A 17393-nucleotide genomic window follows, 5' to 3' on the forward strand; every position below is an offset into this window, starting at 1 on the left:
TTTTTCTAAAATACTGTTGTAAGAACAAAATATGAAACATTTCTTAACAGCTTTCTCATAACCCAAGATCTGCCTGTGTGCTTTATATTTGTGTAGCACTTCACAATTTATCAAGTGATTTAACATGCATTATCTCAATAAATCATATAGTAAGACGAATTCCCATGTTTATGAAGACCTTCTCAGAGGGAAAATCTCACTCATGTAGACACTCTTATGCTTTAATTTATCCAAAATTTGTATTTTCTGGCTAGGAACCATCACTTTCCTAGACCTTTCACTTGTGTCAACAGTAACAGCACTAAAGAACAAACATATTTTTTGAGACATAAACACCAGACTTACACACTAGTCAAGTGGGCTCCTTTTGTACTGAGCTAATTCATAATTTTGACTCAGTGAAATTGTAGGTTACATCATGTTGTGGATCTTTGGGGTCACTTAAGAGAAGTTAAAATCATGGTTGGTCATCTGACATGCTGTCCTAGGGAACTAGGGCTCCCACTAACTTATGAGGTTTTTAAACATTGAAAATGACATGATGTTAAAATAAATTTGGATTTACTCATTAAAAAAAAAAATCACGGTCGGTTAATCTGCAAATGTTGATGGTTGGATCTATTGTAGTTTGGTGGTGGTCCTATCTGTTACTGTTATCCTGTCAACTCCTACTGCCTGCTTTGCTTCCTCACAGTGTCTCACATTTACAGTCTTACTAATCTGCCTTTTTAAATCTTGGGTGGTCTGCCCTGGCCAGTGTGGCTCAGTTGGTTGGGCTTTGCAGGTTCCATTCCCAGTCAGGACACATGCCAGGGTGCTGGATCTATCCCCTGTAAGGAGCGTGAAGGAGGCAGCCAGTTGATGTTTTGCTCTCACATCGATGTTTCTCTCTCTCTCTCTCTTTCTCCTCCCCCTCCCTTCTCTCTCTAAAAATCAAAGTTAAAAAAAAAAAAAAATTTAAATTTTGGGTGATCTGAAAGATCAGATAACAAAGGTTTTTCGAGTTGGTTTTTTGTTTCCTAGCTTATAAAAGACTTATTAATAAGGTCCTTGTGATCTCCTATTTGCTGCTTTTCCCAAAATAAAATTCAGACTTTATAGAAGGTTCAAAGAACTTTCCCCCCGCTTTTCCTGGGGTGGGCTCTTTGAGGGTGCTAGAAATTAATCTCTGAATAAAAGATATTACTGTAGGTATATTTGGACATACCTTCGATATCTTGCGGGTCAACTCATATATTCTAATTGTAGAAGCAACAGTTTACTCACATGAAATTAATAAAAATGTATGTCCACCTTATTTCTCTAGAATAGTACTACAAAGCTTCATCATGTTTTATTTTCTTTCCTAAAAGGAATATATTTTTATGTTTGAAATCTACAATTTCTTTTCTTTAGAAGCCTAAAATTAAGTACAAGAAGTTAAGATTTAACGGGGGTTTTTTTGGATAAATACAGGTGGCTATATTTTGTATATTTTACTTGTCTATAACTTAAAGCATACTTTGTTATGTTAGCTATTCAAAATGGTAATCGAATATAATCAGATACAAAATTACAGTAGTAACAAACCCAAACAAAAATTTAATAAAAATATTAATATTAGCATTTGAAGCAAATATCACTTGTGTTTTTTTGTTCACTTTTTAAAAAAAAAAAAAATTTGATTTTATTGATTTTATAGAGAGAGGAAGGGAGAGAGGAGAAACATCAGTGATGAGAGAGTCATTGATCAGCTGCCTCCTGCAAGCCCCCTACTGGGGATCAAGCCTGAAACCCAGGAATATACCCTGACTGGGGATTAAACCGTGACCTTCTGGTTCATGGGTCAATGCTCAACCACTGAGCCACGCCAGCCGGGCTCTGTCTGCATTTTTAAGATAGGCTCATACAAGTCTGTCTTCTCAGAAGCATTAGACATTCACTTATATTAGCTATTGCCAGAAAGTGTCATAGTTGCTGGACTTGTTAATTATTCTAAAAAGCAAAATGTAGCATACAAGCAGGCAGAATACTTGGGCTTTCAGGATCCTTTCAAAATCACAGTTTAAAGTTTTTTGTGTTTTTTTTCCCTAAGGGAATTCAAGTTTGGACCAATGCTAAGGAATGCTTTAGCAAGATGTAATCCTGTGAAATGAATTTCTCTTCAATCAAAGTGCCCCAAAACAGAAGCACAAGTAAATAAAAAAATTTAAGTTGCTACCCAGTCTACACAAACATATATAAGTTGAGTAAATTCAGCTTTCTTTAATTTGTAGTTGTGTTTATATAGCACAAAAGGATGTATTAAATATTATAATTTGAGGTTTTGGGGACTGGTGCTGATTCCTAAAAGTTAATTTGATAAAATGTACCAACAGGTTGTTTGTCAGGCTTCTGAACCAATGACTGAATGTCAAGATGTTGGATAATTTCTAGATGTTCATTTCAGTTCCAGCTGTTTTAGATCTGTTCATGTAGAGAGTTTTTTCCTAAAATTGAATTCCTATCTTTACTTAGTAAGACCCACTCATCTGTTATAGGGGGTTATTTTTTCTTGCCTTATAGTTGAGCTGTTTGGTTTGACAAAGCTCAGCAGAAACTTAGTGTGAAATCTAAGATTTTCTCTCACATTCATTGATGCCCCCTATAATATTTGCATACACTAGAAAATGCCTTTAATTTGTGTTTTACCAGAATTTTGATACTGGTCAGAAATTTTATACTGCCAACAAAGAAGACTCCACTTCTCAGATATATAATGGAGTACATTATTATGACCTAGGAATTGCTATATGGAATTGAGTATGTTACATATAAGCATTAAATTCTTCTCAAATAATTCCTAACCTCAGTGATGAGCCTAAATTTACTCTGCTTGGCTCTCTACACATGGCATTTCAGGGTACAAGATGTAGCATTTCAATGTATAAGATACATGTAGTGCACATATGTGTTAGTATTTTCACTATTAACATTGTTCTTTGCTACTGCTTGGCTGTAATTTTTGTAAAGATAAATTATATTGTTTTTTGGTGTGTGTTTTTGTGGTATATGTTCAGAAGCCAAGCACCCTAATTTTGCTAGCTTTGCAGAATCTTACGTGTGCTCATTATTAGTAATTAATTATGTGTAAAAAAAAAATCCCCAGTACTGTTCAGCATTTGACTTTTTTACATGTTTAAAATGTTGCTGGATTTTTGTGCTGTTTGCCAAACTTATACAATAAATAAATGAAGTATTGTGCTGATTTTCATATGATTTCTATTATTTTAACACAGTTATCTACACATATTAGTACCGGATGCTCTGTGAGGAAATAATACATGCCATGTTATGTTTTGAAGTGTTTAATTATATAAATTGTCTTATGGCAAAATGTTAGGTTTTAAAAAATATATACTGAAATGAGATATGATTTTAAAAATTTCAGTTATTTTTTAAGGATAAAATTGTTAGAAGCAGAAGTCATCTGTATAGATACACCTTTCATTCTATTGAATTATATCATCTCTTGACTCATGAAATTAAGTAGTTTTCCATTTGACACTTAAAAATCAAAGCCTTTCTCCCACCTGAACTAACCTGGGGCTAAATGTAACATGTATTAGGTTTTTTCCTCCTAGCTGACTTAATTTGTTCTTTTTGTTATTGTTAATCCTCATCAGAGGATATTTTTTAGAGAGAGTGGAAGGTGGGGGGTGAGAGCGATTGATTGGCTCCTGGACGCTCCCTCATAGCACAGTCATTCCTTTAAAAAAAATTCTTAAAGGAATTTTATGATGGAAATAATTTTTGGTACTATCCCCGATAAGGATAAAGAAAATAAAATCTATACACAATAACCCTTTTGGCATTTAAAAATCAGAACTCAAAATGAATTATTAAAAGGGGGGTGTTAGGCTGGACTTGCCACTGCCCTTGGTCAAGGGGGTTGTGGCTGGCACTGGGACCGCAGCATTCAAGATGAACTTAATTCAGCTTGTGCGTGACCACTGGGTACATGTACTTGTTCCTATGGGACTGTCACTGGATATTACCTAGACTGAAAGAATGATGAAAAGCTAACTGCCTTCCGGAACAAGAGTTTGTTATTTTAAAAGGGAATTGAGACCCAATGAAGAAGTTAAGGCTGGAAGTAAAGGCTGTGGCTGAATTACAGAATGTTCACATTTTCTAAATTATGAGAAAAATAAAAACATTTAGTTTGAAAAAAAAGGGGGGGGTGTTAGATTTCCAAAGGTAAATATAAAAAGCTAGTGTAAGCAGTAACTAAAGAAAAATTACTCATTACATTAATTGAAATACTTAGTGACAGGAAGATTTCATCTAGACAATGTATGCAGTTGGTATAGTCAACACATTAAAATGAACTGAAGTCATACTTTCATTTGCATCCAAAAACTTGAGTATGGATGAATGAGTCACAATTACAACATAACATTCAAAACAGGAACTGAGGATTTTTAAAATTCAAGCATCCTTAGAATAAACACACGCCCAGCTTGGAATGGAATGAAAAACCAAGAGTTATGTAACAGGAATGTTAGACTTTTAATATCCTTATAAGCATTCTTTAGATTTATATGCATACTTTCCTTCTGGGTAGAATGTACTGATTCTCCTAAAAAGTTTTCCCTAAAAATTGATTTAGGAATGCCCTGGCTGGTATTGCTCAGTGGTTAGAGCATCAGCCTGAGCACTGACAGGTCTTGGGTTTGATAGCGGGTCAAGGGCACGTACCTGGTTGCAGGTTCGATCCCAGCCCCAGTTGAGCGTGTGCGGGAGGCAGCCAATCAATGTATCTCTCTCACGTCTGTTTTTCTCTACCCTCCCTTCCACCCCTCCTTCCCAACTCTCTAAAAATCAATGGAAAAAATATCCTCAGGTAAGGATTAACAGCAGCAACAAAAACTTACATAATTATAATAATGGAAATGTGACAGTCATGGTGCTTATAGTGGTTGGTTTGGAAGGGTGGTTAGGAGAGCCACAGTCTCATCTTGTATGTCTTGCTAAATCAGACAAAGCACTAGAAACATTGCTTAGAAAGGTAAATGTCAAAAGAAACAGCGAAATAACAAAGGGACTGGAGAATGGGGATGTGGTAGAAGTGGGCCAAGGGCTGCTGTTTATCTTAAACCTTTAAGTACTATTTCATTTTAAGTTATATGATAGATAACTGATTGAAAATAAAAAAATAAAAGTAATTGACTTTAAAACATTGAATTGACTTGAAAACATGTCCCCTGTAGAGAAAGCAAATAATGCAAGTATCAGAACAGTATGTATAGCATGAGCCAGTTTTATTTTTTATGTAAAAGGGTTTGATTATGTCTTCATGTGTCTGTGTTTCCATGTGCTTGGGAAATGTTTGGCAAGATACTAAATGAATCACAGTGGTTACCTTGAAAGTATAGATGGGCAATTGGTTGGAGTAGCAGCCTGTTTTTACTTTGTTTCAGTACTATTGAAAGTTTCTACCATTATGTATTATTTATGTAATGAAAACCTAATTTTTTAAAAGTGTAGACCAGAGCCCGGCCCCAGCGGCTCAGCTGGTTGAGCGTCACCCTGTGCACCTGAAAGTTGCTGGTTCAGTCCCTGGGTGCGGCGCGTAGGGAGGGCAGCTGAGCGATGTTTCTCTTTCTCTCTTCTCTCTCCCTTCCTCTCACTAAGCATGTCCTCGGGTGAGGATTGAAAAAAAAAAGGTGTAGGTAAGAAATAATTACCCAAAGAGAAGAGAAGAACGTAATCTATCAAAAGAACACCCCCATACCTGAGGTGGTAAGAATAGTATTTGTAAGAAGATATCTCTGTCCACCGAACTGCTCTGCAACCAAAGGAAAAGTTACAGGAGTCACTGCCTCAGACAATATGGCCCGATAGGAACGTGATCAAAGTGGGCCCATGTCCTAGACAGTGGAGTAAATACACTGGAAACGAATACAGATGTGGGCAATAAAAGTGACACAAGCACACGCCTCTGAAAAAGTGGCTCCTGAGGGAATTTTAAGTGAAGAAGTTAAGGAGATTAAAACAAACATCAGGAATTAGGCTATCAGCAAAATGTGACCACAGTGTACTGGAATGAAAGGCAGTGTCCACCTGTGCCCCCTCCACTTACTAATAGATAATTTCATAAAGTGTGTTTCTAATAACCACAGGAAGTTCACTGCCTGTGTGTTAGAAACACTGCTTGGCAAACATGTGGCACCCCTTATGTGACAGGGTGGAGAAAGGACAGAGGCAGCAGGGAGCTCAGAATGTGTGTAATGAAAAGGTAAAAATAATGACTTCTTTCTCCTAGTATTTACAACAGGAGAACAAGGCAGAGACCGGTGTTAAGCAGTGAGCACAGAAAGGCAAAGGACAGGATGACCCCGCTCCCCTGTGCTGCCCTAGGGAAGTCAGAGGTCAGATCGAAGACCCACAGTGCTCTAACCGTGAAGATAAAGGACGTGCCCAAGTCTCTTTAAGCTTGTGAAATTCACTCTTGACGTTTCAATCAAACATTAAAAATTTTTCAGTTAATATATGAAGGTGGCTAAAACGATTTCAAATGCTGCTAGAGGCCTATACGTGAAAAGTTGAGTCCTTCCTCTCTTTCCCAATCCCTCTGTCTCCCTCTGTCTCCCTGTTCTCCACAGAGATCACCACTTAGTTCCCTGTGTACCCTTCCAGAAGCTGCCTATCATAGCCACGTGTAGACACCCCCCCCCCACACAAATGGGAGCAGACAGTGCATACCTAACATAGCCTGAAGATTGCTCCAGGCAATACACCTTCCTCTCTTTGGTCAAGTGCTGTTCCATATAGACCACAGTTTATTAGACTAGCCTCACATTGGTGGAAGGAGAGTGATTCCTGGTTTGGGGTTATTATAATGGTGCAATGACTATCCTTGTCTTTATGCTCATAGGAGAGTAAGATAAATTTGGTGGGACTTCTTTAAAAGAAAGTTTTATACCCTACATAGTGTGTTTCCAATCATGTTGAGTGAGCTTCATGTTCTCCTAGTTGCAGTCTGAGTATGTGGTTCATGAGAAAAAGTTGGCTCTTCATAATCTATGAGAGAGTTGCCCTGTGAGGATCCCCCTGCCTTGGCGTTGGTCAGATGGGATTGAGAGTGGGGGTAATCGAGGGAGCGGGTGGTGTATTCTAGCGCATGCATGTCTAATTACATTCCCATGCTAGTTTTAAAGTACTTTGGCAATGACCTACCATTTATAATTGTCTACATTTTACCCCACCTCTCCCCCCGAGGTGAGCGTAACTGTATTTTGTTTGTTCAAAAGGAAAAGCTATCATAAGTACAGAGAGGTGACCAGCAACGTACTGAGGCTCCAAAATGACAGATTCTTGTCAGAAAAACTAACAATTAAGCAGGGAACTCAGAGCCTTACCCAGGCGGAGGGTCGGGGTTGGAGCCCACTGGAAGGTGGTGTGGGCCAGTGTGGACATTAGCACCTCTCAGTCCCTGTCCTGGCTGCCTTGCCTGTTCTTTCCCTGCTCCTGTGCTTCCAGTTTGGGAAGAAAGAAAGGGATTCGAGAGTTTCTCCAAAAGGACAGAAGTTCTGTGAGAGCAAATTAATACTGTGCAATTTAGCACCTAATGTCCAGAGAGGAGGAAGGAAGGGAGGATTCCGTGTGGAGGCATCAAGCAGATGATGCTTCCAGGAGTTGCTAGACTATAAGAGAATGGTAGAGAGGACTGAGCCACTAGGTGTGTCCTCTGGTTAAGGGCGATAATAAGGCCAAGACATTCGTTCCCTCAAACTCAGTATAGTGAGTGTGAGAATGAATTTTCAGTGGTGAAATTTATGACTTAATGAGCATAACTGATTTTCATTGATACTAGTAGGATTCAAAAATTGAAAATTATTTAAATTTTGTGGGATTCTGATTGATGGAGGCTATGTGTTCTCTTTCCATGCTTGTCTCCTTAGCTAATGGGCCTGTGTGGCTTGCCCAAGCCTCTCTGGCTATCACATGTCATCACCTGCTCAGTAGCCAGGGAGAGGGACTGAAAAGGGAATAAAATGAAAGTGGTTTTGGGGGAGGACACACGAAAGCAATGCACTGAAATGAAGGTTTGGGATAAACACTGCATTTCAACCAAACAGGGACTTTACTGTTGCAAACGCTCTAGAGTTCCCTCCTAAACGAGCCTGTGCATATGACACCTTGGCGCCGTGAGCAGGAAGCCAGTGATACCTGTGTTTTAACAGGAGCCTAGAGAACTACATGTCGGCTGGGTCACACAGCATGGGCTGGACCAGGCCCAGGAGGCCTGGATCCCACTTGGCTTGGCCCAGCCTGCGGGGAAGCCCCCAAAGGCTCTTTAGGGATACCTGTGGGGGATGGGCAGAGGGTTTCTTCAGTTGTTGGCAGAGCCTCATGAGTCCTGTGACCTTCCCGCCGTGAGCTCACCAAGCCTTCATGACATCTGAGCTCCGGTCGGCTCCTTTTCGGGCCCAGCTCATGTTCCTCTCTGGGGGACATGCCCCGGCTTGAAGGTAACTGAAGACCCCTGTCTCCTATTAGAGATGGAAACTGAACCATAGCTTTTGGTGGGGCCCCTAGATATTGATGACAGAGCCATTGCCTGGAAGCAGACTAAGAGAACTCAGTATTATGAACAGCAAGAGGTGCAAAATCTGGGACTCTTTGCAGTTCCCTGAACTTGGGCGCTTTTGTTTCCATCAGGGCCTGTGGACCTGCTGCTTCTCCTGCCTGAGGGGGGCTCAGCCCCCAGCCCCATCTCCTTTATCTGGAGGACTGTGCTCACAAACTCATCTCAGCCATAACCTCCTATGGGAGATCTCTGAGCTCCAGCTCAATGAGGTTCTGGCTCCCCAAACTCCCTGTTCCTGCCCTGTCTTAGTCTTAGCAACAGGTACTGAAATTGCTGGTTTCTATGTGTATGTGGCCACGTTTTATAAATGTCCCACGTGCGTTTGAAAGAACATGTCTTCGCAGCGCACGACGTAGGGCCATTATATTAAGCTGCTAAGGGTTCAAACTTTTTTCCTTACTGATTTTTTTTTTTTTCTTGATCTACCAATTACTGAGAGAGGTGCATTAAAATCTATTTCAGTGTTGGACTTTTTTCTGTAGAGTTTAATCAATTTATGCATTGTACAATTTGAAGTTATCTTATTAGGTGAATTCAGGCTTTTAATTTTTATATTTTTATTTAATTGAAACTTTTATCAATATGCTATGATCCTCTATTTTTAATTATACCCTGATTATCACACACCCCCAACTTATATATGAGCATTTTGAAATTATATGTAATGAACAGATTGAAAAATTTTAAGTATTGCAGTTGGATAAGCCACAATTTAATGAACTTGTCCTCTATTCTTGGACATTTACTGTTTCTAAGTTTTCACTTTTATAAATCACACTGTAATGAACATCTTTATGTATAATTATTTCTGATTATTTTTTCTGGGTAGAGTCCTAATAGTGGAATTGCAAGATCAGGGTAGATGAACACTTTAACAGTTTGTCATATATGTTGCTCCTTCACGGCTGTTGACCAAATTAGAATTTTTAGGGTGAAGTCACCAGCTGACTCTTGCTGATCTACCTGTTCCTAAAATCTCTCTGAGTTTTTGGCTTGGTCTTTTTTTGGTCAACAGGCATCCCCATATTTGTGCACTTGGTGGACAATCTATGTACCTTAGAACTTACATTATCCCTGTTAAACTTCACCTGTTATATCTGGCCCATCCTTCCCAACCTGCCCAAATCTCTCAGCCTGATTTAGCAGTGGCAACCACTGCTATATCTTCTGTAGCTTCACTGGAGTCAGGATGGAAATGATGAGAACAGAGCCCCGTAGGGATACACCCCACAGGGATATCAGGTTCTTTTCCAGTAAGACTAATAGTTACAGTTTATTAAACATTTACTATGCTCTAGAAGCTACACATACATTAACTCATTGGATCTTCACAACAAACCCCCAAAATTGATGTAGTGATCTCCATTTTAAGATGTAGAAATTGGAAGTCTGAGAGAAGAACTCTGTAAAACTGGTCACCTAGCTTGGAGTGAGCAGAGCCAAGACTCCAACTGTGGCCCTGGGCTCTGACCTGCAGCCCAGACGGCCAGCCCTGCTGTAGAGGAACCTACCACCAGGTGGCAGTAGAGCTAATCGGTCCAGGAAGAACCTCTCGATCCAGAGATGAAATTCGTGGCAAAACTGCATTTTTGTTTTTTTGACCTATAGTAGTAACACTAACTCTTATTGACATGCCTAAAACTAGAGTTTTCAATAAAATACACATTAACCCAACAGGAACATTCCTCGGGGCAAAAAGATAATAAAGTAAACAGACCTTTGAACTTGGACCTTTCTAGCCTATTTTTTCATCAATATAATTCCTCAGGGGAAAATATCTGTTTCTAACTCACCCACACTCACATGATTCTCCCTGGCGTTCCACCCGCTCCGCTGCCTCTGGCCACCACACTAGTACACCCCTAACAGGAGTCAAGGCTGCGGGGCAATCCTCGGCTGGGAGACCCTACCAGAATCTGGGCCAAGGGGTTTCCAGAGGGGCACCTGGGTGGTCCATGAAATCCCTACTCCTAGCTACCCTTTTATCTGTCCAGCTTGTGAGGAAGGATGTGCCTCCTTCTTTCTGAGTCACCAGCCTCTTTCATTTCTTCAGTCTCCTGGTCACATTTTGAGACTTTTCTGCTTTAAAAAAAAAAAAAAAAAAAAAGGTTTTATCCCTTCTTTTTAGAGTTCCTAAACAAGCACAGGACTTTGCTTGCTGATTTCCTCTCTTACTCAGCAGCACTTTTTCCCCCCAAACCATTTGAACAAACACCTGTTTGTATTGTCTAACTGCATTACGTTTCAACAGAAATAGAACATAAGGATTTTTTTTTAAACATTCTGTCACACATCAGTTCTGCCTGATGGTCCAGTGTTGAACTCCAAGCTACTTTCAGCCATGTCCCTGGCTGTGAGCTGACCATCTCCCAGTCCCCAGTCCTCAGCTCTCTGTGCACCAAGGGTGGAGGTGAGTTCCTGACCAGAGTTAAGGACCTCCAGTGGGGCTGGACCTGCAGAAGCAGCCAAGAGTGGTGCTCTAGGCTGCAAATCCAGAGCTTTGAAGTTGTTTCAGGTCTGGTTTGACTGCTGTGTCTACCTTTTACAAGTCCTGTGATTTGGGGTGAACTACTTAAGTTTACTGGACTCAGTTTCCTCAGTGCAAAGTGGGGATAAGTATAGCACCCACAGTGCAGAAATGTTGTGTTAGGTCCAATAATGCACGTCCAGTCCTTAGCACAGGGCCCAGCATGTTGGCTGCTGTTCAGTTAAGGAAGGAGTCAGGGACAGCTCACGGAATCCTGATGGTTACTGCTGACGAGCTCATAGAGATCATCATGGTCTATGTCATGGTCTGAATGTTTGTGACCCCAGACTCATATCTTGAAATCCTAATGCCCTGTGTGATGGTATGAGGAGGTGGGTCTTTGGTCCTGAGGGTGGAGCCCTCATAAATGGAACTAGTGCTCTTATAAAAGAGACCCCACAGGCTACCTCACCCCTCCCACCATGTGAGGACACTAGAAGTTGGCAGTCTGCAACCCAGAGGAGGGCCCTCACCAGAATCTAGCTGCACTGGCACCCTGACCTTGGACTTTCAGCCTCCAGAGCTGTGAGAAATAAATTGCTGTTGTTTATAAGTCACCTGGTCTGTAGTATTTTGTCACAGCAGCTCAGAAGCAAGATGGTCTAGGAACTATTTTTTAAGGTCCAAGTAAGTGATTCCAAACTCCTAACATACTACTTACTAAGAATGTCCTCCCATTATTTGTCAATTACACCTCAATAAAGCTTAAAAATAATACATGAAAAAATTAAAACCCAAATATCCCCGCAGTAGTGAATCTAGAGTCCCCTGAGTGCTCCCCAGTCATGGTCACTCCTCCTCTGAGGATTTACAAATAGGCCAAAGGCACCGTTCTTCAGGTGGCTGCTCCTGAGAGAGGAGGTGGCCTGGCGGCCAAGGCCTGTCCACTCAGGAAGCTCCCGCGCCTCTGCCTCCCTGGCCACAGGGGTCTCTCAGGGTCGGACTGTTAGGAGGACCCCTCTCTCTGCAGGGTCACAGTTGGCCTGGGGCCCGGCTGGCTCCTATGGTGATGGCATTTAGAGACTGAGCTCTGTGAATCATCTACACACAGGCTCTGGTCTGGAGGAGCATCTCTGAGGGCTCTTGGCAGCACCTTGAAGCTAGAGGCTGTTTCTCACTGCAGCCGCGGGCAAAATGAAATGGCAGCCCCGTGATGTGGCGAACCTCCCCTCCAGCCCGCCAGGATCAACTCACCACCCTCCCCAACCCCCAGGTCCAGTTCCCCAAACCCCAGAGGAAGTGCTCCCTCTTCTAGTCCCAAGGGCCGCCATCCTGCCTGCCCGAGAGTCCCCTTCCCAGCAGGGTTTCCCATTTCCTTCAGGAGAAACCACCATCCTGGTGCCCAGTATTTATTTATTTATTTACTTATTTATTTATTTTTAAAATATATCTTTATTGATTTCAGAGAGAAGAAGGGAGAGGGGGAGAGAGAAACATCGATGAGGAGAGAGTCATTGGTGAGCTGCCTCCTGCACGCCCCCGACTGGAGATTGGCCATGTGTCCTGACCGGGAATCCAAGTGTGATCTCCTGGATCCTGGGTCGATGCTCAGATCCAGTAGCAAATCTAGAGTCCTCTGAGTGCTCCCCAGTCATGGTCACTGAGCTGCGCCCTACCAGGCTGCCCAGTATTTAGATGAGAAAACCGAAGCCTGCGGGAGGCAAGCCTGCCCAGGACACAAAGCTGATAGTGGGCTGAGCCCACGTGTCCTGACACCCAACTTAGAGAGCTTTTTCCCCAAACCATAATCGGCCCATGTTGGAACAGTGAAATCGGAAGGCAGAGAGGGGTGTCGGGGTCAGGAACAGGTCAGTTAGGTCAGGGGACTTTGGAGGGGGACTTGGCAGTTTGAGGGTGCAATGGTAGGTAGGGGTGAAGGTGATGCGGGGCGAGGCCCACTGGATGCTGGTTTTCATTTTTAGTAGGAACTTCCCTCAAGAGCTGTGCAATTAGGTGCTTAATGAGTCAGAAACACTTTTTTGAGAACTGGAAGGAAATACCCAGCCCTGGTTTATGGGTCTGTAGGGCTGTTTCAAAACCAAAATCAAAACCAAAACCATCAAGCCTGGGGACTGTGAATTCCATCCATTTGCATGAGAGCTGCCATGAATTTGTAGATTGAATTTGGGGTCCTAACAAGGCGCACATAAAATTAAATGAACTAATTAGTGCAACTGTCTGCAACTGCTCTCGGGACAGTCCCGGGCTGAGGCCGGGCTGGGAGCCTAGGCGCCCCACGCAGGATCCTTTCCCGGCCAGCTGCACACGCGCAGAAGCGAAAAGCACCGAGAACCCAGCACAGCGATGCCATCCCCGGGGCCTGCCGCGGGTGCACGGGGTCCCCAAGGAGTGGGCCGGACCGCAGACCCCATCAGCCCTGACCAGGTGAGGCCTGACGTCTCCGCGCCGGAACCCCCTGGACCCTTTCCCCGGGGCACCCTTCCCGCTGAGGCCTGGGCCACAGAAACACCGGACCTCAAGGTGCCTGGGTGCAGGTGGGCGATGGGGGAGTTAACTCCACCCTGGAGCGCCTTGGGGTCAAAGTGTGGGGCCTCCCAGCTGCGTGGAGACCATTAGAGAAGAAATCTAGAGAAGGGAGCCGCTGTGTGGGTGGAGGGTCCCGATGTGGAGCCTGGGCCGCCGCCTTCCAGGTGATTCTCATGGACATTCAAGCTCGAGAAGCTCTGCCCCAGGGCGTCCTAGGACGGTAGGAGCTTCGTGGCTGAGAGGAAGGGACTTCCACGGGCGGGTGTGTGTCCCACTCTGGCTTTGCGGTGGGTGGGACTAGGGTGAGGCCAGGTACCTCGGGCCTAGGCTGTAAGAAGGCTCTGGGGCCCTGGTCTCCGAGCAGATTGGCACTGGGAGTGAGGTGCACCTGGGCTCCAGCCTCCTCATTGCCTCACCCTCGTACCAGCCCTGGCTTCCCACTGGCTACGTCTGCCACCTGGGACCCTAAAGAACTGGGTTCTGGTTCTGTTGGTCAGAGGCCGAGCCTGGGAATGCGTACTTTATGAGTTCCCCAGTTATTCTGACAGCCAAACTTTGGGGTTCCTGGCTTAACCATTCTGAACTTTTGTTTTCTAACCTGTAAAACAGGGCAATAGTATCTACCGAAGGGGGTTGTTGTGGAGATGAAACAAGATAATGCATGTAAAGCAGGTGGCATCCAACTAGCAAAGTGTGAACACCCAGCCATGGTTGTGAGGGGGGAGTTCCCTGGGGTGCGCTGTGGGGGCCGTGAAAGGCCTCCGTTCATCCCCACGGATTCTGTGATCAGCCTTTCTCCAGACTGAACTTCATTCTGGGGTGGGGCACCTGTGTGAGCCCCTCCCTTGCCTGGAGTCTGGTTTCCGATCCTGGCCCTAGGACTTGGATGGTTTGGGTGCCCTCTGGAAGAGGAGCTCCGGGTTGTCCCACACAGTGACCTGCAGAGGCCTGGGGCTGTAGCAGGAGGCTGTCCACTGAGCCCGGGGGGAGAGCAGTGCTGCTGACCCGGCACATGAATCAAAATGAAGGAAAGGGAACAGCCTCTGTGGAACATCAAGTGCAGATGCGCTCCCACCCTTTGTCTCATTGAATTATCGTAGCCTGTGAGGAGGGTGTTATCTGCCATGTCTTACAGATGAAGGAACCGAGATGTAGGCGCTCACCTGCCCTGAAGTCCCAGCTCATTGCCTCACACAATGGTGTTTGTATTGTGCTCAGAGGAAGCCAGGCCATTTATGTCCCTTTAGGGTGCACTGTAGGGGCAAAGAAGGGTCCCTGGTTCAGCTGGGACCTCCCATTCCCTCTTCAACTATAGTATAGACTTTAACTGGTTTGGGCCTTCAAGGAAGATTCTGCCAGGATTTTCTGGCCAAAAATGTCTCTGAAAAGAATCACAGCTCTGCACCATCCATCTGCCCGAAGACTCTCAGATGTCATTGCATGCCCCAGCCAATCCTGAACTCAGTGCCACAGGATCTCAATGTGTGGTTCTTTGGGCCTCAGCTTTAACTAAGGAATTAATATGAAAGATATTAGACATCTAAGTGAGCATGAATTTATGTCTCGCCTCTTGAATTTACAAAGGAAACTTTAGGAACTGGTTCCACATCTCTTGGACTCCTCAATCAGATCAGGGGTGTATATAAGAAAATGTTTAGAGTGTGGGGGAGCGAGATGCTTTGCAAAGAGATTTCCTTGGAGAGATCTGTTGCTGTGCTGAGCCCCCCATCCCGCCCACATGGGAAGGAACAGGGTGCCACCTATTTCACCTCAAACCCAGGCACACTGTACACTTCCAAGTTAGGCTTATGTGGTAGTTTTAAATATCCACATATTCTTTGATTCTTCCCTTCAGGAAGTGGAGCTTAGGTTTGCCTATGGTATGAACTAGAGTTGTCAACTCACAATGAATAGAATATTCTGGAAGTGATGGTGTCTGACTTCTGAGACTGGGTCATAAAAGGGTTTGTGGATTCCTTCTTGGGCTCTCTCTTGACTTACTCATTGCCATGCCATAAGAACACTCGAGCAGCACTCTTGAGAGGTCCATGTGGCAAGGACCCAAGATCTCCTGCTAACAACCAGTCCTAAATTGCCAGGCATGGTTAATGAGCTGCTTTGGAAGCAGATCCTCCAGCCCCTGTCAAGCCTCCAAATGCTTACAGACATTATGACTTGACTGAAGCCCCGTGGAAGACCCTGGGCCAGCACCACTGAGCCAAGTTGCTCCCATATTCCAACCCCAGAAACTATGTGGGATCATAAATGTTTATTGTTTTTGACAACAAATTTTGGGGTTATTTGTTATGCAGCAATAGATAACTAATACAGTCTGTGACTTGCTTTGGCCAATGAAACAAGGACAGAAGTATCATGTGCCATTTCCGGGAAGAAGCCTTAGGAACAAGGTACAATCCACTGCTCTCTTTTTCCAGTCCGGTCCCAGATGGTGGCTGCTTCATTGGCCTGGCCCTAAGTGAGGACCATACCTGGTCAGGGTCCAGGCAGAGGAAAGACAACAGTGGCAAAAGGGGAGCTGAGGAGAGTTTAATGAAGGGACTGTCCACAAAGGTGTGGTCAGGCTTATAGCAGAAACCAGGAAGGGCTGGTGAAACCTCTCCGGCCAGCATTAACACCCCAAGCCTGAAGGGGCAGGAGAGGGAGTAGTTTCCAGAATTTGATGAGAGCTGAAACTGTAGGAGACGACTACCCAACAGGACTGCAGCCTTCTGTAAAAAAATGCAACCACTGACAACCCACATCCCTGCAATGAGGGCTCTGAAAGAAAAAAATGCCTCCCCCCCTTACCTCCTGCTGCTCCTTCCCACTGTCCAACCCACATCAACTTAAGTATTGGTTTTGCCAGTATTTAAATGATTTTTAAAATGGTACCAAACAGTGCAATCCTTTAGCTCTTTGGGGATGCAATTTGTAGCTTACTCATTCTGAAGGTTCATTGAGAGGAAATTTTTCTTAAAATAGGTGTACTGCTGAGGCCATTCTGAGGTTCTTTTGTGGAAGAGATGGCCAGCATTTGCTTTAGATACTTTTTTCACAATTTAGTATTTTCTTCCTTGTTAAATGGAGCTTTCCAGATGCCTACAGGCCTACCCATGGCCTGCATTCTAACAGGGGGTTGTGGCTCCCAATTTCAAGAGAATACACTTTCCTGAATGATCTTGGGCATTCTATTCTTCTGAAAACACATATGATGGCCCAGCCCAGTCCTAAATTCAGCCAGAGGATTTGCACAACACCCCTATTTCCAGAGCTGCTCTAGCTCACCTGAGGCTTTTAAGACCCAGCAGTCCTAGCCAGAGAAAGGGCCAACTGAATAGGACTGAATTTACAGGATAAATGACTCAATGTGCAAAGTTGTTAGAGCGGTCTTGCTCTCTCAGAGAGCCTGCGCCAAGTTGGAGATTTCAAACCTCTCTTTAGAGCCCTGTTATTCTAGTGAGCTCAGCCCTGCCAAGTGTCTGCCACCCAGGCATCCTCTCCCTGGCACTTCAGGTAGGTCACAATCAATCATGAATGCTAGAGCTTAAAAGATCCTTTTTGAGAAATAAGTATTGGCCATCGCCTCACGTGGTGACTCTTGATGTCTCACCTGTGTAGAACCACGGCTTTCTCTGCTGGCTGTACAAAAAGCCCAGCTTATAACCAAAGTAATGTCAGCTTTTTTTAAAAAAAAGCACACCTGTCAACCAGAACTTGGGTAGACTATCTTCGCTATATGTTAGAAGAATATCTGATGTTTTGTTC

At 43.8% G+C, this 17393-nt stretch overlaps 1 protein-coding gene across 1 annotated transcript in view; it reads left to right on the top strand.

Annotated features, from left to right (window-relative positions):
• SNX4 (sorting nexin 4) overlaps window positions 1-3232 on the top strand; it is a 47413-nt gene extending 44181 nt beyond the window's left edge. Inside the window, exon 14 of the mRNA XM_081139410.1 lies at window positions 2075-3232. Coding sequence (XP_080995536.1) covers window positions 2075-2122 — 48 coding nt within the window. The 3' untranslated portion in view covers window positions 2123-3232. The remainder of the gene's footprint in view (window positions 1-2074) is intronic.
• Window positions 3233-17393: the final 14161 nt, after the last annotated feature.

Source organism: Miniopterus schreibersii (assembly GCF_964146895.1).
Source record: "Miniopterus schreibersii genome assembly, chromosome: 5".
Lineage (NCBI taxonomy): Eukaryota > Metazoa > Chordata > Mammalia > Chiroptera > Miniopteridae > Miniopterus > Miniopterus schreibersii.